The 26,830-nt window shown below is 37.3% G+C and overlaps 1 protein-coding gene across 1 annotated transcript; it reads left to right on the top strand.

Moving 5' to 3' along the window:
- Positions 1-76: 76 nt before the first annotated feature.
- On the top strand, positions 77-23,292 carry gng4 (guanine nucleotide binding protein (G protein), gamma 4). The gene is made up of 3 exons (XM_087802776.1): positions 77-622; positions 3,900-4,005; positions 20,489-23,292. Exons 2-3 carry the CDS (start codon positions 3,907-3,909, stop codon positions 20,615-20,617), a joined length of 228 nt encoding a protein of 75 aa, XP_087658902.1. The 5' UTR covers positions 77-622; positions 3,900-3,906; the 3' UTR covers positions 20,618-23,292.
- Positions 23,293-26,830: the final 3,538 nt, after the last annotated feature.

The raw sequence follows: 26,830 nt of genomic DNA on the forward strand, positions 1-26,830 counted from the left end.
CATCACATCGCCTGAGGAGGCGTTTTAGGAAGTAAGGAAATAAAAACATGCGTATTTTAACGGTATCATGAAAATAATAATAATAATAATAATAAATACATTTAGACAACAATAAAGGAAAAGCGCGTGATAAAAAAAAGGTAAAATAAAAACAATGTAAAAGGATGAGGCGAGAGGAGGAGAGAGGGGGACACGATGATGTCAAGGCTGATGTAGCAGCAGAACCGGGGGATCCTGCAGCTCCTGCCGCCGCCAACAATACAAACCGACGGGTGTTGCGTTCACGGCCGCCCTTCGGTTCAGAACCTCCATCGCCCTGGACTCGTCACTCGGAGGTTTCCCCCCCTTTTGCTGCCTGCGTATCATCCCGGTCTCGCCCGCGCCTCCGCCCGCTCGCATCCCGCCCGGAACCGAACCTCCTCCTCCAGCAGCGCCGGCACCCGGTCCAGTCGGAACCGAAAAAAAAAAAAAAAAACAGAGGCTGGGATTTCCTCTCGATATTTTGACAGATCCTCCCGCGTGAGTGAGTGTGTGTGAGCGCGTGCGTGTGTGTGTGTGTGTGTGTGTGTGTGTAGGGTGGAGTCAACCCAGGGATCTGTGAATTGGAAAAAGCACATTTCAGGTAAGGTCCAATATCTGGTTCTGGTCGAACCCCCGACCAATTTTAAATGTGTGTGTGTGAGAGTGTGTGAGGGTGTGTGTGTGTGTTCTGGTGCCACAGTGTTGTTGTGTGTGTTGTGTGTAGGTGTGGGTTCGTGCAGGCCCCTCAGAACATAAGAGGCGACCATGTTGGACCGAGCAGCAAATAATCGATGAATATCAAATATTAACAGAAAAAAACGAGCCGTGAGTCGATGCTATATATGTGGGCCTGGAGCCGGTTCCGACGAGGGATGAAAAATGTCTGTCAACGTGCGTGTGTGTGTGTGTGTGTGTGTGTGTGTACAGTATTTTGATGATGCTAGCTGCTAGTTCTGATGCTAATGGAGAAACAAACGATGCTAATCAATGATGCTAATCAATGATGCTAATCAATGATGCTAATCAATGATGCTAATCAATAATGCTAATCAATGATGCTAACAACACCTTCATTTTCGAATGTCTCACCATGGAGGGTCGTGGGTTCGAGTCCTGCTCCATAAAAAAAAACAGTATATTCAAGTGTGCTATGAATATATTGGTATAAATAAGGATACTCTACTGAAGTAAAATTGAAGTAGTGGTTGACCTTTCACACACGGGTGTGTACTCAAGTATACTTTATGAAATGTACTTCAAGTACGGAATACTACTTTTTTTCTTTGGGAAACTGAAAGGATTATGGAAGTCGGTGATGGGTTGTACTTTTGATGTTATTGTTGGATTGGAAAGAGTAATTTGAGTCATTTTCAGAGTTGTAGGTAAAAATGTTTGTTCATTTTAATGTAGTGTAGCTCAGTCGTCTTTATCTTCGTCCAAAATGATTCACTTAAAAACATTCCAAATACCCGCGTGTCGCTCGTTGCAGACTTGAAATCAGTTTTGGTCCATGACTTGGTTTTTGGACATTTTTCAACCTAATTTTTTTGTCACTTCCTGTTTATAACAACGCTTCGTGATTGGCTGACATGTGCAGCTTATTGCTTTTAAATTGTATTATAAATCGTTATCGAGTCCTGTATATACGTGAATTCTTCCGTGCTTTTCGACGACAATGCTTATTGGTGGAACCATAGTCCTTCTCTACACCGTCATTTCCGTAGAAGTACTATTTCATTTTTATTTACGTCACATTTACGTTAAAACTCCCTAACATAGGCAAATATCATCAGTATCATAAAGCTGTCTTGGATTGTCAACTCTGGGATGACGTGAGTTCTAGGGTAGACCTGAAAGTACACCACTACTCAAGCGTATTTTTTGACGTCACAGCTTAAGGAACTCCATGTACGGTTTTACGGCATGTTTTACGTTAATATTGCTATAATATAATTTGGTTTATGTAGCAGCCTGATCCAAGTCTAATATCTGAAAAAAAACAGAATTGGTTGGTATTTCAGAGATTCAGTGGGACTTTATGATATTTGTTGGACACTGTTGACTACTCAGTTTGATGGATTTTACTTATGGGATACTGACAGTGTGTAAGGGAGTTCCCCAGGGTTCAGTTCTTGGACTGCTTTTATTTACCTTGTATATTAATAACCTGCAGCTTTTTAATTTCTATGCGGATGATACTGTAATCTTTTGTTGTGCGTCCTCGCTAGATAAGGCTTTTGTACATGAAAAGAGATTTTGATCAGCATTTGTTCTAAATGCTGATAAAACCAAACTTATGTTATTTTCAAATTCCAAAAAGATTCAGATAAATCATAATATTCTAACCTCCCAAGGTCATCAAGTGGTGTCTTTTTACAAATACTTGGGATTGATGATTGATGACCACATGGTTTATCTAATCTAATATAATCTGCTTTAGACAAATTCACATACAAAACCTGGTAAATAAACGTAAACTAAAGTTAGGTTTTTACTTTAGGAATAAATCATGTTCTTCTCTCGAGGCTCGACGACGACTAGTCGAAGCTACCTTCTTGACTATGGTGATGTGTTGTACATGAAGACTCTTATCACTCATCACTGTACTCGAGAGTAAACTGGCCTTCTCCCTTTATGCGACGACTTGCTCATTGGCATGTTTTTATCTAAAAGGCGATTTTTAGATAAACTCCATTGTTATTTATCGTTGTTTATATGTCTCTAAAGTGTGTCCCCATGCATTAAGGTCTCAGGATACAGTGCATATGACTGTTCCTTTACCTTGTACAGAGCTAAAGGAACAGTCATAGGCATTAGTCATAAGTTCAAGCTTCAGGATCTAGTAACTATTAATGTAATGCAATTGTGAATGTTTTGAGTCAGTAATCTTGTTTCTTTTTTTCTTCTTATGTCGTACGATTGCACTTAATATGGAACTTGAAATTGTTTGTATGTGTAACTGTGTTATGCTGTCCATCCTGGCCACAGTCTGAAATGGCATACTTGCGTACTTAAACTCAGTATTTGTAGTGCATAAGTGCGTCTCAATTCTTAGTATGCGAAATGTAGTGCGCAATGCACAATAAATTGTCGTACTAAAATGCCCACAAAACTGAGTATGGATCGATGGAAACTTTCTGGTTAGTGCATAGCAGCAGTGTTTGATTTGAGACATACTATTTGTCGAGAATTTGAGTACTAGTTACAAAGTACCCTATCCTGATGCATACTAACCGACAGTACACTAAGAGAAGTATGGGACTTGAGACACAGCACAGGTCTCTCTTGTAAAATACATTTTAATCTCAGTGAGATTAACCTGGATTAATAAATACATTTTTAAAATGCATTTTTAACAGTTTTGACAAAAATTCTGTTTACGTTTCATTAGATAAGGAAACATACATTTTCAGTTAACTTTTTCAGTTTGATGATGCGTTTTTTGATTCAATCCAAACAAATGCAACAATTACGAAAAAAAAACTACTGTACTATTGTACAGTACTATTGTTGTATTCATGGTTCTACAGTTATAAAAATGTTATCAAACTGCCAGACCAACACTATTAACACATCATAGAAACAAAGACAACAGATCTAACATTGACGATGAGCCGATGTTTAAAAGAATTGAACATGAAACGGGATTCGATGTCTTCTCAGGAGGCTTCTAACATCCTCTGAAGGATGACAAACCTTCAGAGAAAGTGTTTTGATTGTTTGTGAATCAGATGAAACTGGAAAAAAAAACAGTTTTCAAAAGAAGGGATGTCTTTGGAGTTCCTGTGCAGTAGAAGAAGGATCTGACGCTGAGGTGTTTCACGTCAGACACTCGTACCTTTCTATTTTAATAACTTTGCGTCTCAACTTTTTCACAGGATCATCATGAAGGACGGCATCGCCAACAACAGCACGGCCAGCATCTCCCAAGCCAGGAAAGCTGTGGAGCAGCTGAAGATGGAAGCCTGCATGGACAGAATAAAGGTAGGTCCAGAACCAACCTTCTTGATATGTTGTGATGAAGATGATGTGCGTGTCACGCCACACTTGACGTTCCTCACACTTATATTCACCAATTCAACATCCTATATCTATCTTTTTAAATCATAGTAAACATTGTTCCTTTTTGTGTAAAACTAGCCTATCAGAGAAGGCACCACGCAATATCAACCAATCAGAAGCAACATAGGGCGGGTCTATCTTTCATTACAGCATCACTACATGTATAGACAACTGGTCGAGTCGTCGTCACTTTACAACATCATGCTGCTGTCAATCTATCGGCTGTTCAGGTTTCTCCTGTCATGAGCAGCACTTAAATTTGAAAAGTAATCGCAAATCTCTACGGTAAATTTACAAAACGCCGTTCAGAAGTAGGAAATAAACTTTGTGGCTTTCAAATGAAGAGCATCGGGGCAACGTTCCGTCTGCCTTGATATCCTTTATTGTCACGTTCACACTCTTTACTGTTTAAAATCAACGATTTAATATATTTTTTATTACTATTTATTAGATCGTTTGCCATATTCTTGTGATTGTTTAAAAGAAAACATAGTTTGGGGTTATCACCCAAAAAATAAATTGATAAGAGGGTTTGGAATAATCAAATCTCACAACATTTTAATATAGAATAATAGAGAAATTATATTTTCTTACCGATGAATACAAGCCGGCAAGTGATGCAAGGCTGCTGTTGACCAATGAGGTTTTGGTTATATGATAAAAGACGGGAAAGTGTGGTGTCAATAAAGATTTGAGACGACTGGACAGCGATGACTCTCAAGCTCTAATGAACAATCGTTAAAAACACAGGTACAACTATTCTGTGTTTATTTTACTTGTACAAGGTTTAAAATGGTCGTAAATTACAAAATAAACATAGTGCTGTTTCGTAGAATAGCCTCGCAGACTATTACTAAGGATACTCACAGTGCAGCTTCATTTTGACGGAATTTTGAGCACTATGTACCACGTAAAATTGGTTCGAGGTGGGTAAATACAACCAGAGTTAATGCATAAGGCTTATACGGCACACTTAAAATACTCTTATTTTCTCAAAAATAGAGCTTAGTTTGAAAAATACTGCAAACTCAATTGTGTAATTATCTGTTATGTTGACGTAACTTAGCAACTATTTGAAGTGGATCTAGAAGAATATGAATCATTTTTGGTCTGATAATTACTAGAAGGGCTTTGTCGTAATAATTAGGATGCGTTATAAAGTAGACAGAGCCCTCTAGTGGTTATAGAGTGCAAGTAGGTGTAACCGGTTACACATCGGTTACAAGCCTCGACTACACGTGTAGAAAATGATAACCTGATTAAACACTGAACTCTTTATAGGTCACATTATTGACGAAAACATTAATCTACTTTTATTTTGAGACAACCATCTCATAAAATTATTTGGCTGGACATTTTGACTTAAGTTTAACACAAGTGAAGTAAAAATGTGTAACAAAGCTATCCATGCATTTTTGAGTTAAATACAGTTTTGGTGTGAATATCTACATCACCAGTTCTGACATAAACATTAGTCAAAGCCTTTTACTTCTCTACATGTGTCTCTCTCACAACCCAAGTTGTACTAACAAACTACTGAATACTAATATGTATCTGAATGTGGAAACACCTTCTCTATAATTATTAATTAATGTTTAAGCCCATTTTCTTTGCATTTACCAATTAATATTTTTGTGTTTTACTCCATTTTCTGAAAGAATGTTCCGTCGTTGTGACCACCAGGTGTATCGTGTAATTTATAATGTTATTATTACTGTAGTGTCTGTTTTCATCAGAAATACTAATACATTTTAATTATCTGTTTATTGTTAAATGGTTCAGTAGATAGAGGTTTGTTGATTTTAATAATGCCATGTTATTCAAGTTGGTTCTTCAGTTTATTGCATTAAAATAATCTGTTAAAAAATTATATATATATATATACTAAAACTATCTTTTTGAAAATAAAACATACATTTTATTTTGAAAAGATTCAATCATTTTCAAATAAGGAGAATCATGATATACAAGAAGAAAAACTAGTTATATCTTTAAAAAACAAATGTTGTATTACTGGTTAAAACCAAAAGAAGATTGATGAAAATCAACATTTTACAAATTTATAGTAAATCTTAGTTAATAGAATAAATATGATGTATATAAATTTAAAAGTTAATATAATATTTCAAATAAAAGTTCAAAAAGTAGGCGATTTAGGTCAAACAATTAAATAAATTCCTAATTATATAAATGTTATATTGAAATTAGTGAACATTATGAAAATAAATAAATTAAGAAAAAGTCAAATGGTTAAAAAATGTACATCTACATCATTGTAAATGTGTTTAATATTATTGAATACGATTTCCAGTAGTAAAATGTGTTTCTGGATGAAATAAAATGAATATTTTCACGTTGTTAGGCTTTCATCTTGTTCAAATGCAGTCAAAGGGGCGTTCCAAGGCGGTCACTCAGACTGTGAACATACTGCAGCAGAATACCGACCTGTGATTGTGAGTGAGACATGTCACAGGTCCATTTTAATAATCCGTGAGGAAACAAAGGGCGGCTCGGATTCACATCGCGATAATTCACAACAAACGTGGCCTGACGCTGCGACATTAAGCCTCGGTTCACCTTCAGAGCGGGCGACACTTGTTCAAGCTCAGCTGGAGAGTCCGGCGTGCGGTGACTACACGAGCCCACGGGCTTCGAGGAGAGACCACTGACCGCTTCTGACACCAGCTCTCCTCTTATTTAGGTCAGCCCTTTTTTTTTGTCTCTGCGAGGCCGACCTTCCCCAGCGCCTCGTGCATGTGATCCATCCATGTTCTGCAGGATCCATCCCACCGCGGACAAACAAAAACACTTTCATCGAAGCGTGTATGAAGTAGACGACCGAACGTGGCGGTGTCGTCCATGTGGGTCGCGGTGATAGTCACGGTGCTGATGTTCGAGGAAGTGCCAGCTCGTCAGAAGTTAATTATAATTCTGGAGAGGTTTCATAAACAGAGGCTCTTTTACCGCTGGATTTACCGAGACACTTGAGTAGCCAACCTGATGACCCGGGTCTCCAAGTCTGAGTCATTTGTTGGTTTGTTTATTCATTTTCGAGCTCATCCCGTCAGTTCGGCATCGGTTTTGTGGCCGACACGCCCTCGTACAAAATGTTTTATTCACAGTTATATCTGCCTCTTTTTAAAAATGTTTGTTCGTTTGTTATTGGACGTTTTTGTTTTGTTAATGTTATCCACGTTTTTTGTTATCAAGTTTTATATTTTTGTTATAAATTTGTATATTTAGACAAATCCAATGTAGGTCCTTCTTGACTTTCCTGCTCCTCATTTGTTTTTTTATGCTTCTCCAATTCTCTCTTCATTACCGTTTCTTCTCTCTTTTTTTTCCTTCTCTTTCGTCTCTTTCAGCATCTTTGTCTTCATTATGTTCTTCTGTTCATTTTAATGTGTGCTATTCGTCTTCTCTTTCCTCATCTCTCCTACCATCTTCTCTTTCAATTGTTCTTGTTCTTGTATGTTTTTCTTAGACTTCATCTGTTTCTCTTTATTCTTGATGGTCTGCCTTGGTTTCTTCTTCTTTTTTTTCTTCCATTACTTCTTTGTTATCTGTGCAATCTTCTCCTTCATTGTTGTTTTTCCAATATTTTTTCAGCCATTTTTCTCTTCTTCTATCATCACTGTCCCAGTTTTCATCATGATATACTTATTTTCCAACTGTTTCTCCTTCTTTTCCTTTTAAAAAAAAAAGATTTTTGAACTTTTTTCATCTACCTCTTTTTCCCACCTCCTTCTATTCCTTTCATATCTTCCGCTATTCTTCTTCTTTTTCATTATCGCCGCGCACGTCCATCATCATGAAGCTATAAAAGTAACGACGGTGTTTTTAGGGGAAAAGATGATCAGATCCCATCATAAAGTTTCTCATCGAGAAGCTTCGATTGTATTTCTCCAAAGAAACGTCGGTGATTTATGATGTTTCTTTTATTCAAATTGATCTGGAAACCGTTTCATCAGAGACTAAGAAAGAATATTCGATAGTTTCTCCGTAACACTTTCCTCTAACCATGATGACATCGTGGAGGAAGTTTGGGCAACCTTCTGGTTTCATCATTTTTATTATAAAGAATATTTTATAAATAATCATTTATTATATCGTGTGACCAAAAAGCTGCGCCACAAATGAAAGAATATTTTATCACACAATCTCTTTCCCCTTTTTCTCCACGTTTTCTTTGGGGGTTGAAGCTCAAAACCGTTAAAAAAAAAATCCAAACACAGATTTACCTCATCACTGGGTCGTGTATATACTCGAGCATCTCTTGATTGATTGATGAGAAGCCGAAAGAGCCACTCGTGCAGCAAAAAAAAAAACAACCTCCCGGGTCACCATGGCAACACAGCTTTGTTATAAATACTTTCTACAAGTTGTTTTTTCGACGAGCCGCTTCCAGGTTTTCTCCCCGTCGACCCCCAGAGGAGGAAGCAGCGAGACGGAATAAGAGCGGATCACAAAAGATAGGCGAGAGGACGCCCACAGTGGTGGGTATATTAATTAAAAAGCGTGTGTTCGGGGAGCGCTCGTGTGTCGGCGACGTCTCCGCCGGTGATGGAGGGAACGACGTTCTTTATTAATTGCTCAATCAGCCACAGGAATGTGAGCCGCGCTAATTAGAGCGACTCTCCGTCCGTCATGGGGCTGCAGCGTAATTACAGTCTGGCTTAAAAGACACGCCCACTCCGCGCTGCTGGGAAACTAACAACGCTAGCATGTTGAATTGTTTGGTTAAATCTAAATGGAGGCAGAGAAGTTCCAAGTTTTTTTTACAGGGGGCCAGGCTTTAAACAGGTGAGCTGCTAGTTCTGACATGAACGGGTAAGATGTGGAAATCTGGAAAAAAAATGGCTGCTGTTTGGGGTCAATATGTGGTCGTCGATTAGACATCATGCGGCCTAAAGCTACAGATAAAAAATGTTTGTGACTTATTTACCCCAGTTGGAGATCAGTCAGTCTCCCCCCTTTATGTCTTGATGACGTCACTCATTGTTTGACTTTTGTGGTGTGTGGTCACGTGATAAAGCGTTCATATAAAGCTGGTAGTCCAGAAGTATGTCTCAAATCGCATACTTTAACTTAGTATTTTTAGTGCGTAAGTGCGTCTCAATTCTTAGTATGCGAAATGTAGTGCTCCATGCACACTAAACTGAGTATGGATCGATGGACACTTTCTACCCTGAACGACCGCCATCTTAGTGGCGTTGATGTTGTAAACGGAAGTTACGTCATATATATATAGATATATATATCTATATATATATCTATATATACTTACAGGTGCATTTTCAGCCAGCAGTAGGAGGATGACATGTCTTCGGTGCTGATACCAGCGTAAATATCTCTTGAATATTTAATTTCTCATATTTCTTGATCCAAACTTGCAAAACGTGCTGCCAGCAGGTGGCGATGATAGTGTTCCTACAGCTGGTTGCAATTATCGTTAAATAGTAGTAGAAGAAGAAGCTGTCGCGTCATTTCCGGTTAGTGTGTAGCAGCAGTGTTTGATGTGAGACATACTATCTGTCGAGAATTTGTTACTAGTTAGTATGTACACTTTCCTGATGCATACTAACCGATTTGCTCTAAGAGAAGTATGTGATTTGACGTCATGGTACTGTCAAAGCTACTGATAAAAATGTTTATTTACCCGGTTGTAGATCAGTCAGTCGTCCCCTTTATATCTTGATGATGTCACTCATTGTTTGCCTTTTGTGGTGTGTGGTCACGTGATAAAGCGTTAAGATAAAGTGCGATAAAGATAAGTGCGGCTCAATTCTTAGTATGTGAAATGTAGTGCGCCATGCACGCTAAATTGTCGTACTAAAACGCCCACAAAACTGAGTATGGATCGATGGACACTTTCTACCCTAAACGGCCGCCATCTTGGTGACCTTGAAGTTGTAAACGGAAGTTACGTCATGCATATATATACGTATATATATACATGTATATATATATGTATATATATATATGTATATATATATGTATATATATATATACTTACAGATGCATTTTCAGCGAGCTGTAGGAGGATGACCCGTCTTCGGTGCTGATACCGGCGTAAATATCTTGCGAATATTTCGTTTCCCATATTTCTTGATCCAAACAAAACGTGCTGCCAGCAGGTGGCGATAGTGTTCCTACAGCTGCCTGAAATCATCATTAAATAGTAGTAGAAGAAGAAGCTGTCGCCGTATTTTCGGTTAGTGCGTAGCGGCAGTGTTTGATTTGAGACATACTATTTGTGGAGAATTTGCGTACTAGTTAGTACGTACACTATCCTGATGCATACTAACGACCAGTGCACTAAGAGAAGTATGCGATTTGAGACACAGCACAGATGTCATGCGGACCAAAGCTACTGTAAAAAAATGTTTGTGGCTTATTTACCCCGGTTGGAGATCAACAGTCCCCCCTTTTATATCCTGATGACATCACTCATTGTTTGCCTTTTCTGGTGCTTGGTCATGTGATAAAGCATTCAGATAAAGCTGGTAGTCCAGAGCTGCACTTGCACTTAATATTTTAGCCACCATTGCGTCCCAATGAGCAGTGTGCTAAAATGTAGTGCGCAATGAGCACTCAATTGGCCAGAAAATTTAGTGTGGATCGATGGACACTTTCCACCCTTAACGGCCGCCATCTTAGTGACGTAGATGACGCTAAACGGAAGCTACGTCACTGATGACGCATCTTCGGAGCAGATACTGCCGTAAATGCCCCGAGAAAAACACTAATTTTACGACAAAACAACACAACAACGGTAATAACACAGTGAAACACAACTTAATAATTTGTTCAGATTGGAGAAAAGTCCTGTCAAGTGTCGGTGATAGTGTTTCAACTTCTGATTGCGATCAGTGTTTAAAAGTAGTAGAAGAAGAAGCTGTCGAGTCATGTCCTGTAAGTGTGTAGCGACAGTGTTTGATTTGAGACAGTACTACCCTGTTGAAAATGTGCACACTAGGCAAGTACGTGAACTGTCGTCAGGTATACTGTTAACCAGTGCACTTGGAAAAGTGCACGATTTGGGATACTGCTAGCATTGACTTGTAGAGCGAGGGATACTTTTATCTCGGTTTCTTTAAATTGTCACTGAACTATACGTTCTAAAGGTGATCCATCAATGCGTCGAGTTTCCACATCGAAGAAGAATCTATTGTATTTAAGCTACAAAATTAGTTTAGCCTCCATTCAGCCTCTAGCTTCGCTGACTTGGAAAGTTTTTTTTAATGCCAAACTTCTCTCTGCATGAACGCCTCAATGATCCATGAATACTTTACTAACTCCATATATTGTTTATTATTTTTACATAGACGTATATTGAGTTATAATTAAAATGTTAATAATTGTAGCGAGTCTCCGTTCCAGGTTGTTGACTAGGGATATTTATGGGGAACGTGCGCGGACTAAAAATTGACAGGAACCTGTTTACACTGGCAAGGTGATGGCAAGCAGGTGAAGTCCACCCTAGTGGAACATGAACTTTCACAGGATTTTTAGTATTTTAAAAATGAGAAAAAACACTTAAGAGAGCGCAGACCTCCTGATAGGCACACATTTACATTGGAATTAAGATGTATTTATTTTTAACAATTTATTTGAGTTTATCTATAGACTAAAAAAAAGTTTTACCTTACCTTACCTTACCTTAAATGTCATTTTTATGTAAGATAATAATGCTAGAAATTAAGCAATAGGTAGAGCAGCTGAAAGTTTCTTGTACAAGACACAGTATACACTGCAGCTCCTTCTTTTATTTAATCATAAACTTAACCAGCAAATAACCTCTGATCTTGGTGATATATGAATATTCATTATTTATTTTTGTAGTCTAAAAGACCCTTGTAAAGAATCTATCACAGCAAGGTCTATTATGTTTCATACGTTTGTGTTTTTCATATTCAGGTCGACAAATGAATGTAAACAAATGCAGAACTTCTCTCTACATTTCTTCTCCCAGCAGCCTTAATGTTTAATGTAGAGGGTCGGGATCCATCTTGGCTTTAAATGTAAAGCTGAGTTTTATGCTCCCATACGTCTCCATCCCCACATCAAACCTCCGTCTCATTTCCGTGGACTCTCGTGGAAAAAGTCCCTAATATTCCTCCCCGAGACCCCGAGAGCTCATTTTATTGCCATTCTGAATTATAGTACAAATTACCGTAATCCCCTTTTCTCTCCCAATTTCTCAATCCCAGGTCGTTGATGCCAGGCGTGAATCTATCATCAAACGCAAACCAGCTCAGTAATTTCGCCTCCAGAGCAATTTAGTTTAATAGCGTCACACCAAATATTCAGGCAGTGGCTGTTATCGGGAGCCAGTTTTCCCCTTGACACGCAAATATATATGAAAGAGGTAGAAGATAGATTTTGTTTCCTCTGAATGTTACTTTCTTTGCATTTCAGTCTTGATGTCACAAGAAAAGAAAAAAGTTTCTTTGACTTTGATTTCAACTCTGGAACTTCCTGCTGCAGTTGATTCAAAACGTTTTAACTCTAAGGATAAGTTTTACTAGTGCTTTGTTTAAGGACTTAATTTGTAAACTTCTCTGTCAAAGGAATATTTAAAATCAGGTGCATTTTTACAGCTTTTTTTTTTTAATAATTTCTATTTAATATGATTCACAAATATTATTTTTTTTACACAAAGCCACATAATATCATTTGCAAATTTTTTCAGAAGATTACAGTTTGTAATATGCTGTTAGTAACAGCTTTTTATTTATTTTTTTGGTTGTTACTTAATTCATTTAAGTCCTTTTGTATGTTTAAAAATTACTGATATCTTTTTGTTTTCCGGTCAAATTTGTTTGTTTGTTTTAGTATTTTTCCCTTAATTCATTATGTTATTTTGCAATAGATGTGGTTTAAAAAGTGCATCATTCTTTTGTGTTTATCAATTTACAAATGTCACAGTAAAATACAAAAACCCTTTCTTTTAAATCCATTTAACAGCGTTTAAGAGGGGGATAGTTCTTCAAAGTAATTTTACAAGGCTCTATTCCAAAAAGAAAACACCCCAGAATGTTTCCATAAAATCAACAACAACTAATAGCAGTTGCGTTAGAGTGACATATAACTATTATGACTGTAAGAACAAAACATTGATACACTTAAATACTTTTTTTTGCGATACCGTATAAATAATTAACAGCACTGTATAATTGTACAATTAACATATTAGCAAATATTTACTTGATTTCACTTGTATTTATTGTGTAGTACTGATATAGATATATTTGTTGGAGTCCAGTACGTTGATATTAAGAATGTAACAATATTGTGTGTTTCCTATGTGGTGACAATTTTCCTACAATGACATTTTTTAAAGCAACTTAATATATCTCTCAATACGTATCGTTTCGCCAGATTCTTGGCAATACGAACTATCCAATAAGTTTGAATGGGAAGTCTGAAATAATTTAACTGTATCTTAACATTATTGAATGTTGCACATGAGAATAAAATGTTTCATTTTTGTGATAGAGCCTTTAATAAGTTGGTGTATGAAGGTGATTTTAAGAAATGAGTCTCCTTTATTAGGTAACTTTCACTTTCTAAAACTTTCTAAAGTTTCCCTGCTAATCCATGTAAAGCAAAAGTTACAACTCGTTGAATCAAACTTTTGTTGCATTTAATAAAGCACTACACTATCACGTCGTATTCACTGTCAGTATGACAGTATTATCTTCACTTGAGTTTTGTCTCCGAGTGTCTTGAATCGCCGTCTAACAAATGAATGATGGCAAGCGTCGATTGTTCGGGTTTAACAGGACACAGCCTTTCTGATCCAGACCCATTAAACACTTCCTCTTATAATTTGACATTTTGATTTAGAATCGATTCTCCTTTTCCAAGACCTTTTCCAAATGTCACATCTGTTTTTTGATAGATTTTTTTTTTTTTAGCATAGGAGGTAGCGTGCCACTCGCATGTGTAATAAAGATGCGTTAGTAAGAAGAGAGGAGCTGGTCAGAGATGATCGCTGAAGGGGAACGATGGGCAGTCGCTCGTCTGTCATCGACAACGGATTCAATACTGTTGGCTTTTTGACGTCTCCAGTAAACTTTGTCAGGCTGCTGCCTCGACTCCAGCACGATATTTTTTTTTGTGAGGCTTGAGCAGGGCAATTGGGGGGAGATCCAGGGCAGACCCAGGGCACACTGTAGCAATTATGTTTCACAGTTGACCTGTTCCCCAAAAGAGATGTGAGACGTTTGTGGGGAAAGTCAAGTGTCGGCATCTACAGCTGTTTTTAAAGCTGATATTCGAGTCAGTGAAATAATTTAAATCAAAAGTTACTCAAGAAGTCTTTTGTTATTTAAAGAACAACAGACACTAAACTCATAGGATAATGAAATATTTAAGTTGAGTTAAAGACTAATCTACTTTTACATAACTGCTCTATAGAACAGAGAAGAAAGTGTAAAGAAAATAAATAATAATTGAAAATCAACAATTGTGAAGCTACATATTACGAACTATTACTAATAATTTTAATTTTAATAAATTGTGTTATAGCACAAAACTCATGTGTTTTTTTTAAATTCGAACAAAAATTTACTCATTATTTTTATATTAGTATTCTATAATATATGTTATTCTTTTCTAATAATTAATGATTCATTATTAGAATTATGAATACTAACCTTATAACCCCACTTAGTTATCTGTTTGACAACAAAATAATTATATTTTAATATATATGTAATTTCTTTCTAACAAACCAGAGAAATAAAATAGTTTGTTGAATGACTCTACAATTGTTTTACAAAATAAAAATGCATAAAAACTATTTTTTTTCTCAATTTATAATTGTAATACAATGCTACTTTGATTTATGGAATTTGCTCTTTTTGTATGAAAACATTTGGAGGTCTTTACAGTGTGAATTTCAAAAGCTGGAACAAAAAGAAAATGAAAGATTTTCCAAGTTTACATTTCTATTGTGCGTCTGCTGCTAAGTTCGCGCTGACATTCGTGCTCACGGCCAAATGTCCAAAGCCGTGTGTGCGTGTGCGTGTGCGTGTGCGTGTGCGTGTGCGTGTGCGTGTGCGTGTGCGTGTGCGTGTGTGTGTGCGTGTGTGTGTGTGTGTGTGTGTGTGTGTGTGTGTGTGGAGATCAGATGCTTTCATCCCTCCATTGATCACCAAGACCTCCACATTCCTCTCATGCAGCTGCTCCTGTAAAAACTCATGACTTTAAAATATTCCTCACCTTGAAGTTATTCTTTTTTTTTTTCGTTGGTCGTCGGCCGTCATCAGAGTCTGGCTCCAGCAGCTCTCAATCATCCGCACCAGAGTCCTGCTCCTGTCAGCTTCAAGTCGTGACTCAGCACGACAGTAAGATAAATATTGTTCACAGAGCGTAGAAATGAGCCGAACCTTCTCGTCTTCATAATTTGTCATGAGTGGTTCATGCGTCAGTCTCTTACTCAAAAATCTGTTTTACATCATGTTAACAACTGTTTTACCGCAAATAACTCTCTTACTAATCACCTTATCAATCCCTTTTTTCTAAATATCTTTCTATACGTTACTTTAAACTTCAACTCAATTGCATCTTATCTGTATCACACAAGACTGTATGTTGTCCTGTCAAAACAAGCTGGATAAGAATATATTCAAGTTCTGAAATAAGCTTTTGTAAATAACTTTTTTTTCCCTCACTGACAGCTGAAGTACAGTGAACTCACAAGTAGTGATTTTCAGCAAAATATTTGTGGTCATGTGACTTTTTATTGTGTTAGCGTATGAAAATAAATGTTGCTTCCTCTTTTAGTTAACTGCAAGTGATAAGTGGTCAATTGAAAATGAATCGACAAGCAGCTATAGCCATAAATCGAGGGATTGGATGAGGCACAAACACATGAAGGTCAATCGCTTTACAGGATGGTATTTTGAAGGTGGGGTAGGTGATCTTAACAACGGTGTTAGCAAGCTGCAAATCCAAATGAACATTTGAGTCAACACCGCACTGTTAAAAATGTTCCCTCGTAACCACGCCTCCAAAGATGCTTGGTATTCATACTTTTTTCCATTGTAGTAGTAGTAGGAGTAGTATTGGTTTGTTTGGGCAAGTCGGTTTTAGTCTTAGTTCAATGGTATGGTATTGACAAATGTCAGCTGAGTTTGATTGACATGGCCAGCGTAAATCAATCGGACAGTTTTAGGGTATTGAACGTTCCACAGGTGGATCAAATAGTTTGAATTTACTGCACTCTACTCTTAACTATAAGAAAAACATGCTATTTAAATGTAAATGCTAATTTAAATGTACCGTGACTGGAAAAACATGGTGTATTCATCGTATGTTGCAGAGACCAACACAAAGTTGTATTATTTTTACAGTTTAGACGGATACAAAAAGTGAAAACATGTCTTTTGAATATCACATGTTATCGAAAATGCAGATTCAGTGCTTTTCAATTTAAGTAAACATGTTATCATTGTGTCTCGTGTCTCGTGAAGTTTGTTTTCTACCTGTTCTCCTGTGAAATTGTGTGTGTGTGTCTAGCAACATCTTCCTTACAATTGTGTTGTATCTTCTTTGAGTTTGTTAAAAAATATTGCAATTTCTGTTGCTTTAAAACCTTGTATCTGTTGTTAACTTTATTATGATTGATCTGCCTTTTGCGTTCCTTCCAATATTGTGGTCCAGACCTGGTAAATGTAACTATAGACAGCAGTCAGGGGTTAATACCTATATGATGGTTTGAAGAAGCTGGTCGACTTCGACACGATCCCGGAGGCAGGATGCAGATGTGCTTGTTATCCTTATCGACGTGTTCCGGAGCAATAATCTGTGGCGTCATTATATCTTCATTCATCTCCTTTAATTATAATAATTCAGTCCTGCTGACTCACCATCTTGCATCGGATTTGGTCTAGTTTCCTCCCAAGGTATTGAAGATTTATAAATCCTCGATCGGCTCTGGGTTTTTACACTCAAACTGAATTAACAACTTTGAGTCACCGCGTCGGTTCAATCCACCGCCGAAAAACAGAAACACAATCCCACAGATACAATCTTCCGCGGGTCGATAACTAATAAACAAAATGTTGTTAAAACATAAACGATGCACTTGTGCGTTCACAGCGATTGATTTCTCCGCGGCCGCAAAAAAAAGATGCAAAAAAACATTCTGAGACGCAGAAATTGTCTCAGCAAAGTTTGCTTCGACCGACAAAGAGAATTAGTATTCACGAGATTCCGTAACTTCGCCGCGGCATCCTGACAATCACAGGAGATAAAACTCTGACTGTGAAAGAGGCTCGTTGGGGTTTTTTTTGTTTTTTTTTAGCTCAATATTCAAAGATTTCGGGGCAGTGGTCATGGAGGCAGGGGAGTTTGAAATGAGCAGGTGTGAAGATGTTGTTTGCCTCTTAAAATTCATGGAAACTCACCAGGTAGGAGACTTGAGGCAAAAGAAAATCCCACACATGGGTCAGACCTTGAGATACCCCGCCGGGTAAGACAGCATTTGGAAGATGAGCCCACTAAGACGGTTATTACATCGGATAGGCAGTCGGACTTTTGAGTCATTATAGCATTGATCGGAACTTATCCTTTGATTACATTTTTTTAAAGACGTTTCATGAAGCGCTAATCTTGTAGTATTTACTTCCTGCTTTTGTTCTTCTGTATATGAAGAGTGAATTAAACATTTTAGACATTTGCAAAGTAAATATGAGCATCAGGTTTTCTGCCTCAACCTAAAGAAGCTCTGACTGGCGTTGCGTTAAAAAGAAAACAGCATTATAACAACTTTTTACCGAAAAACAAAAACAAAAATATATTTTTATTCTCAAGAATGATGTTTTCCCATTCCAGACCAAAATACACGCTGTTTTCAGTTAACTTAATCTGATATTTAATTGAGATCTGTTAGTTAATGTTCATGTTTACATGGTACGACACAATGCAGAACAGTTGTTGCTTAATTTGGTTGTGCTGTTGAACTTGTGCTGTGGCTTCTGCGTTTGATATTTTCTATCCGGAGCTTCATACGTTTGAATCCATTTTTTTCCACTTTGTAGTCTGACAATGCGTTGCGAGTGACTGACATGTGTGGGTTGTCGTGGTTACAAGAAAGAGCTGTGCAGTTAAGACAAAACTCGGCAGCGAGAATTCTGACCCGCTCTAGTAGAAGAACTCACATTTCCCCGATCCTTAACTGGCCGCCAGTTTCTTTGAGGATCAATTTTAAAAATTCTGGTTCTTACTTTCAGATCTATTCATGGTCAGAGCTTACATCAGTGATCTGATCCAGGCTTACACCCCGACTCTCCTCTTTTTTGTCTCATTTTCCTCACATAATGGCTTGTTGACGAAAACAAAATGGCTTAATTTTCCTCCTGTGTGCGGGATCAAAATTGGTCTTGTACAGGAAACACTGGAGCTGAATTCCATTAATTTACAATCTCTTCAAGGCAATAATGACTAACTAAGAAAACACACGTGGTGACTCGGACACAAAAAAGAGAGAGATGTCTGCTAATGGTGAAAGACCTTCACTCAATTATGTCTCAAAGCCACTCGGAGCAGAAAACAAGAACACGCATTTTAGCCATTACTCCCGCTGACTCGAGTCACGCCTGCTTGCAGCTCTATTTCAACAAATATCACAGTTTATTTTTTTTTTAAATCTAACCACTCGCAGTACAAACAAGAAGCACAACCTTTTTAAGCCAATCACAACAACAGCGTTTGTCAGTGGAACGATTAGTCTAAAAGAAAAGAAGCGAAGCCTAAAAACGTTTTGTTCTTCTGCACGAGTGCACCGTGACACTGCAGCGTGATGTCCTCCTCGAGCTTCCTCCTGAACCTTCCGTCCATTCCTGCAGTGTCCTTTAGAACAGCAGCTGATGCCTGTCGGAGAGACCGTGGCCTCCAACCTCGCCGCATATATTCCGCCGCCCCCCCCCCGATCTCCATTTTGGAGGAGTTCTGCGATCGCATTCTTGATCCTTTTTTTTTTTGTTTTAACTACATCTTCCGTATCAGATGCTGTTGGAGAGCCAATTATGATAACAAGAGGAGTTCAGACCCGCCATCGCATAATTAATGTTCAGAGACTTTACTTCCACTTCACATGTGGAAAGTTCATCGGAGAATCTATGGCGCTGCAGGCGAGGAGACGCCTCTCGGTTTAATGCCGTGATTTAATGAGGACTTTCTTGCGACAGTGCTGAAGAACTGGCTTTTATGAAAGCAAAACTCCTGCTTCACAGTCCCAGTACTCCAGGGTTACAGGGGGGGGGTTAATCCTAGGAATGCAGATAGAATGATTGAGTAAAAGTACTTGCGTGTACTCAAATGTCTTATTTAATCATTGAAATGAGTTTCCCGGATTTAAACAGCCGGGACTAATTGTAATGTCCAGATAAAAGTAAGCATATTATCAATCTTTTCATCATGCTCCGCAAATATCACACTCACAAATCTACCTTTCAAACATGTATTCCAAATATTAAAATGTTCAATTGCGAATTGAAAGTATTAAATTGATCATAAGTTAAATATATATATTACTTTCATTTTCTTTGGGGAGTTGTTTAGGGCCTAATAATTGATTTTTTTGTGGATTTAATCAGTTGTTACCAATAAAATGTTATTCATCTTTTTTAATTATTATTATTTTATAATTTTTTAAACGTTGTTTTTTTTTATGAAGACTTTTAAAATGTATGCCCGTCAAAGTCCAGATTGACCCACAAGTCTCTTCTTTTTGTTGAAGTAAATATTGAAATATTATTACTAATTAAAAAATTAAACTGTATTTAATAATGAAAGGGGAAGAAAATAATCTCTAGTAATACCTACAGGTAGGAGTGTGTATTGGTAAGAATCCAGCGATACCATACGTATCATGATACAGGGACAACAATAAAATATATTGTGAAACATGGATGTATGTTTAGTATTACCCGCCAGAGTACTTGACTCTTGACTAAGTCGTTACTGCTTTCATTTGTTTCAAAAACTCCGGCAGCTTGTAAACATGAGATTTAAAAGCTGCCGGAGTCGACTGTATCCTCTTGTCCTCAGTCATCTCCGGGATCTCTTGGAATTGAATTGTTCTTTAGCTGAGGGCTGCAGATGACTGCTGCCATCTAGTGGCCAGACGTTTAATTGAAACACAAAAACAAAAAAAAATGCCATGACTATTTTCATGTCAATTATCTATTTTATACAAACTTCATTGCAACATAAAATTTGATTTGAAAGCCAAGAAAAACATTAGGTTACAATTCTGTTGAATATAGATACAGTATTGTGGATAAAATATTGTGATATTTAAGTGTATCGTTCTTTTCTTACACCTCCACCGTCAAACGTACATCAGGTAGACAATGAATAATCAATGTTTCTCTCTGTTCGTCTCCAGGTGTCCAAAGCAGCCGCCGACCTGATGGCGTACTGCGACGCCCACATACGCGACGACCCCCTCATCGTCCCGGTCCCCGCCTCCGAGAACCCCTTCAGGGAGAAGAAGTTTTTCTGCGCCATCCTCTGATGACCTGCAGGGGGCAGCTGTACGGGCGCAGGCGCGGCGATTGCCCGGCTTCTCCGTCTTCACCACACCTGAAGCCGCCGGCCTTTTTTAGGCGTTGCCAGGTGGACTCTGTTGTCGGTCGGCTATGTCTGGGGGCTGATGGGTAATGGAGGCGTCAGCCAACCACGCTGGCAGCCAGCGAGTGTCCTGTCTTGTTAAATAGGTTTGTTATTGCTTTGTTATTAGAGAACAGCCTTGCTCAGTGCTTAATGAGATGAGAGATGTTTTCATTTGTGCTAGATCTTATCACGCCTCAGGAAACAGAACCTCGGCCCAGACTCGTCCCAATATGCAGCAGGAAACGCTTTCATCACATTAGCATGTGAGCGCCATCTCCAGAAAGTCAGTGAAGGAACTTTTTTTTTTTTCTTGAAAACAAATCTTATAATAGCCTCCGTTTATTCTTCTCCTGTCAACCTTAACAATGAGCTGAACATCTGTTGAAAACATCTGCACACGAGCGAAACACGCCGATCCACGCTGCTATAGTGAGAGCACACACACATCTGCTGACGAACGCTCAGGTGATCTACGTCCAATTCAAATTTAGTGATGGCACAAATCGCACACGTGAATAACGGCACAATGTTTTGACATCAGGACTAACTGATTTGGTGGTTCTAATCCCTCATGAAGTTTATTTTTACTTATCTGTTCCCTCAGTGGTGCTGCAGCCTCTTGAGCTGCTCCAGCAAAAACAACAGCATTTTTTTTGGACAATTTTATTTAAAAAAAAAATCATCATCGAATAACTGACCTCATGTTAGTCAGATTGTTCCACTCATTTCTGTCCGCTTCCATAATTCATGATTAAAAACTTTTATTTTTAGCACTTATAAGAAGGCTGTGATGCTAACGATCTATGCGCCACCTGTGGTCAAAGGTATAACTGCAATACGTCTTAGAGATAATCATATTTTTTCAGATCTCTATTAATCACTTTTTCTGTGAATGGGTTTCTTCAATATTCAACACTATTGCAGCCAATTAATTGTTTTCTAAATTCAATATTGGAATTATTCAAAGGAAATGAATGCTAAGAAGGCTGAGTTAAAAATGTGAACTTATTTATTTAGTGTTAAGAGTGATGAACAAATATTTGAAAATATGATGGTATAGTAATTTAAATTGTTTAATAGGTCCAGTCTTTGTGTTCACCCGGGAATTAAGTTTTTTTTTTTTTTAAGTTTTGTTTTGTAGTAGTTTTCCATATGGAAGTAGAAATTAAATTTGACAAAAAAAAGTATTTTAAGAAAAGGACAAATGTGTTCTATTGTAATAACAGAATACAAAGATTAAGCCATATAAGCATGTATTATATGAAAAAATACCTTTATTAAAATAATTGAATAATTAAAAAGTTTACAATTATTAAATTAAATTCTGGTAATTCATGTGTTCATCCATTCAGTAATTTATCTTTGTAAATAAATGTATACAACGTATTTAAAATGAGGGAAATATTAATCGAAAATGTATAATCAAGCAAATATGCTCTATAAGCCTAAATAATGGAATAGATTTAATAAAAACATTAAAACTCGATTAATAATAGTTTAATTTTAAGATATATTGATATCATTGATATTTACTTTCTTTCTCCCATCATATTCTACTTCAACTTGATGTCGTAATTGTCATTAGATGATCATTATATTTAGGACTTTGAATGCATTTCTGTCTGGGTTTTCACAAAGTAGCCTTTAGTCCATTTATGAAAGTGTGTCGCTGCTCGCCGTGATCCACTGCTCGTGCTCTTCATCCACTTCAAATCACAGACTCCTTTTTTCTTTTTTAAACCTGCAGTCTGGGCCTGTTTCCTGAGCTCCTTTTTTTGCCTGACCTCGAGTGATTGGCAGCCTTTGACCTCACTAAAGGCCTGCATGTTCCCCCCGCTCCGTCCTTGGCCTCGGTTTTTTTTTGGTGGGGCGTCTCTTCTAGGGTGTACAGTATGTTTCAGTGCCAACGTCTGCCCGGGGGGCGTCAGACCTCTCTTAGTCAAGAAGAAAAAAGAAAAAAAAGCACATGTTTCCGTTAAAAAAAAAAACACACAAAAAAAAATGCAGATTTTTATGATGAATCGTTCTGATCGTTATCATTATCGGTGGTATTATTGGATATCTGTGGCACCGAGCGCCACCTGACGTGTCGTGCTCCTGTATGATGACGTTTCTAAACCATGCAACAGTATTTTCTAAGACGAGGGTCCGTTTACATGTTTCCGATCCCTTCTGTGGTTTTTTGACGATACTTTTTGTGTATAAATAAGATTTCCGGTTCTTGAATAGCCGCCGCGTTCCAGTGACTATAGACAAGAGCGTTATTTGATTTTTTTTTTTCTCTGCGGTGACCTGAGCTCGACCTCGGGGTGCTCTCACCTCATCTGCAGGACGGTGCCAAAATCATAGATATGAATATTGCATGAGTTTATTTCTTGAACACAGACGACTTATTATGATCCAACTTATTTCTCGGGGTGCTGCTCTGGAGTTTGTTGACGATGTGCAGCTGTATTTATCATTTCAAGTGGTGTTATCGTTCTTTTTTTTTCTCCTTTTGGAAGTCATTACAACTACGATAGCATTTAATTAGCAGGCTTTGATGGATAAACTGAATTAAAGGAAATATCTACCCAACATGTGACGCCTCTTTCGTCTTCCTGCACCAGAACTGTTGTTGAAGTTGTTATTGGAGTCGAGAAATTAGTCGCAAACTGCGAGTCTCTGAGAGTTTTTATTCTAGAGTTGAATATGTCCGAAGCAGGGACGCAGTCAGGGGAGGCAGGTGAGGCAGTGCCTCACCTCAATGCACAATCTAAGACAAACTGTGTTGAAACTCTGAATGTCGCCAATTTAATGCTCACAGATGCGTTTATTTGCCTTGATTTTCCAAAGTCTGGCTGATTTCTTTACCATTAAAGTTTAATGTTTTTAACAGTATTATTTAGTTTCGCTAATCGGAAATTCAACCGCAGTGAAAAGGCAAAGTTGGAGGCACACACTAATGAGCCTCCACAGACTACTAACATCTCCATTGAGGCGGAGAAACTTTTAAAACTAAAGGAAATAAACGTGGAATTTTACTGAGGTTTGTGTGGCGAAGGAAAGACGAATAGACTTTATTTACAGATAAAATTAAGACCAGAAATGTTGTTTTTTTTATTTCAATCATATAAAAAAGAGATAAGACTAAGAAAAATACAATACTACAGTAAAACTACATTTTGGCCCTTAAATTAAATATTATTAGTTTTTCTCATGCTTATATTGATCCATATAATACTCAATATTTATCTTTTCACCATGATAAACGTTGTTCCTGTTTTGCGTAAATCTAGCCAATCACAGAAGGCCTGACGCAATATTAACCAATCAGAAGCAACAAAAGGCGGGTCTATCTGTAATTACAGCACGACTTGTCTAACGCCGTCAGTCTGGATTCTTCACTCTTCTCACTAAGCTTTACGGTAAATTCCCCAATCAATTATGAATTATATCATATATTTTTTAAACGTCATATGTGTGTGAAGAATGCTGATGAGAAATAACCAGTAGCCAATTGAATAAGCTTAACTTTTAGGTTTATATACTTGTAAATATGACACTCAAGGAGTCAGTGCCTCACCAACCATGAACCTCAAGACACGTCACTGGTTGAAAGAAAAAGAGAACTTGAGTGAGGAAACCATCTTCAATATGTAGTGTGACGATCTAAAAGGAAAAAAAGTGTTCTCTGTCAAAGTGGTCCACCAGGTGGCGCTTTATATCAGCCACACTTTTACAAGAACAGTACCAAGTACAGAGAAGTAGACATGGCCAGTAGAGCAGACCTGGCTCTTGGACTTTATTCACTCTGAATATGACTATTGGGTTTTTATTTTTAATTACTCACTTACTTACATACAAATTTGTCAATTTTTTTAAGTATGAATTGCACCTAAAAAATATTATAGTGAATATAAATACATAAAGAAAATTATATATACAATAAATTATACAATTTTTGGCTTATTTAGCTTGATTTTATTACTTGATTCTATACTGTTGGCTCCCTCGTTTTCGCCTAATGGCTCCCCACGACAGCCACTGTATAACAAAATTGCCAAACACTGCAGAAGACAGATGTGCTGTTAAAAAATGATTAAAGCATGTTAAAATTGACCAAATGAGAATATAACCATTTTAATTAATAAATTAATTTTAGTTTATTTATTTATTTACTGACTGGACTTGCTTTCAAGATTATTTAGATACTATTTAGATAAAGTCAGTATAAACTCAATAATATTCAAACTGTAAATGAGTAAATGTTGATAAATTGTCTTTAAATCACGAAGTTTAGATTAATTTATCTGTCACTCTCACACACAGTTGGATCACTTTTCATGGTTTTCAGAACTGCTATGATTGGAAACACAAAATAATTCAATATATATGGGACAAAAAATAAAAAATATCAAGGTCAGCTCATCTGTTTCAAGTTATTACCTATTAATGCCCTTATAGAGCAGGTTCTTGTGAGTGATAACCTGACGGTGTCTGGAGCTGCCAATCATCTTTGATCTGATGAAGACACTCTAAGCTCTTCACTCTTCGATGGACGACTCGATGGTCTCTGCTGCCGCCCGAAGGGACCTGGTCGTGGCAGGTGAGTCCACCACCTTCATTTATATCAGTTTTATACCTTTTTTTTAAATAAAAAAACTTTATGAACTACATCAGAAATACGAGCACCTGGTGCATGAGGGTGTCTGGGACTCACACAACATCTACCTTCAGAGCCTGAAAGGAAGTTGAGCAGAAGATGTGGCTCCCCATCCAAAGAGATCGTCTTCAAACGCTCCTCTCTCTGCACAATAGATTCTGCTTAAATGATTAATGTGCCTCAGCGACTGCTTCTTGAAGAAGATTCAGAGCGTGAACGTATGCAAGACTATATTTTCTGCTATTTAAACAAGTTTATTTTTTTTCTGGGCTTCGTTATTAAACTGGAAAACATGGACTGCAGCGCCGAGATTTAAACTCTTTATTGCGATGAAGTCAGCAATGCTGTCTCTGGCTCTTATCAGTGTTTTACGGGTTCAATTTGCTTCCACAGAAGTGTGATAAACCATTAGGAGAAAATTAAATTCTGATACGGTTTCGGGGTTGGTCGTACGAATCTCTGCTGTTTACAACTTCCTGTTGGTTATGGCTGAATTTTGATTTTGATTGTATCAGTTAAATTTGACATTTACAACATGCAAGTGTTAAACTTAAGACTAAACAAGTCCTGCCAAGTCACTTTTATGTCTCACTAGAGCTTAAAATAACATGTTTTTGGCTTCAAATTTAAATTAATAGTTATAAAGATACATTGAAACCTGGATTTTAAACTGGATTTTTTTTGTCTTTTAACCAATTTCTGTAGCATGTAAAGGGTATATGTTTAACAGTTATTGTGTCCATTTGAATCCCTTCTTTTTTATTTTTTAAATACACTCACATTTCTATGATTTTTTTTTTTCGCCCTGTTTTAAGTTGTATTTTTTCCCTCCCTGTTTAATGGTATAATTTCCAACCCTGTTATTAAGTTGTACATTTTCCTGCCCTTTTTCTTAGTTAGTATTTTAATTTTTCACTGCCCTGTTGAGTTATGACATTTTCTGCCATTTTTTAAAGTTGGTTTTAAGTCTGTTTTAAATTATAACATTTTCTGAGCTATTTTTAGTTATGATTTTTTTCATGCTTTTTAAAGTTATGATATTTTCACCCTGTTTTAAGTTTGGATTTTCACTGCCCTGTTCTAATTTAAAGCATTTCATACCCTGTTTTAAATTATAATTGAAAAAATTATATTAAACAGGGCTGAAAAATGATGACTTATAACAGGACGGACATTTTTTTAACAGAAATTCCGGTACAAATTGAAGAAAAGTGTTGTGTTATTGGTTCATCATGGATAAGCAACACATTTTCCCAAATTATTATTATTAAAAATATAAAATATTCCTCATCTATTTACCACAAAATCTCATATTTTCAATTCAATAAAACATTTCGTGCTAATAGGCTACAAAGTGTTAAACTCCATGTCCCATGATTCATCGCGCCCGACAAACCCCGGCTCCTCATTGGTCCGTCTCTCCTCTCGGCGGAGGAAGACATGAAGCGGTGCAGCCGAAGAGCGCTTCAC

Source organism: Callionymus lyra, chromosome 11 (assembly GCF_982586985.1).
Source record: "Callionymus lyra chromosome 11, fCalLyr1.hap1.1, whole genome shotgun sequence".
Taxonomy (NCBI): domain Eukaryota; kingdom Metazoa; phylum Chordata; class Actinopteri; order Syngnathiformes; family Callionymidae; genus Callionymus; species Callionymus lyra.

Bases quoted from the DNA above. Each gene is read 5' to 3' on its own strand.
- gng4 (XM_087802776.1), top strand. From the start codon at position 3,907: ATGAAGGACGGCATCGCCAACAACAGCACGGCCAGCATCTCCCAAGCC. The intron at 4,006-20,488 runs GTAGGTCCAGAA...GTTCGTCTCCAG, and splicing joins CCTGCATGGACAGAATAAAG to GTGTCCAAAGCAGCCGCCGA.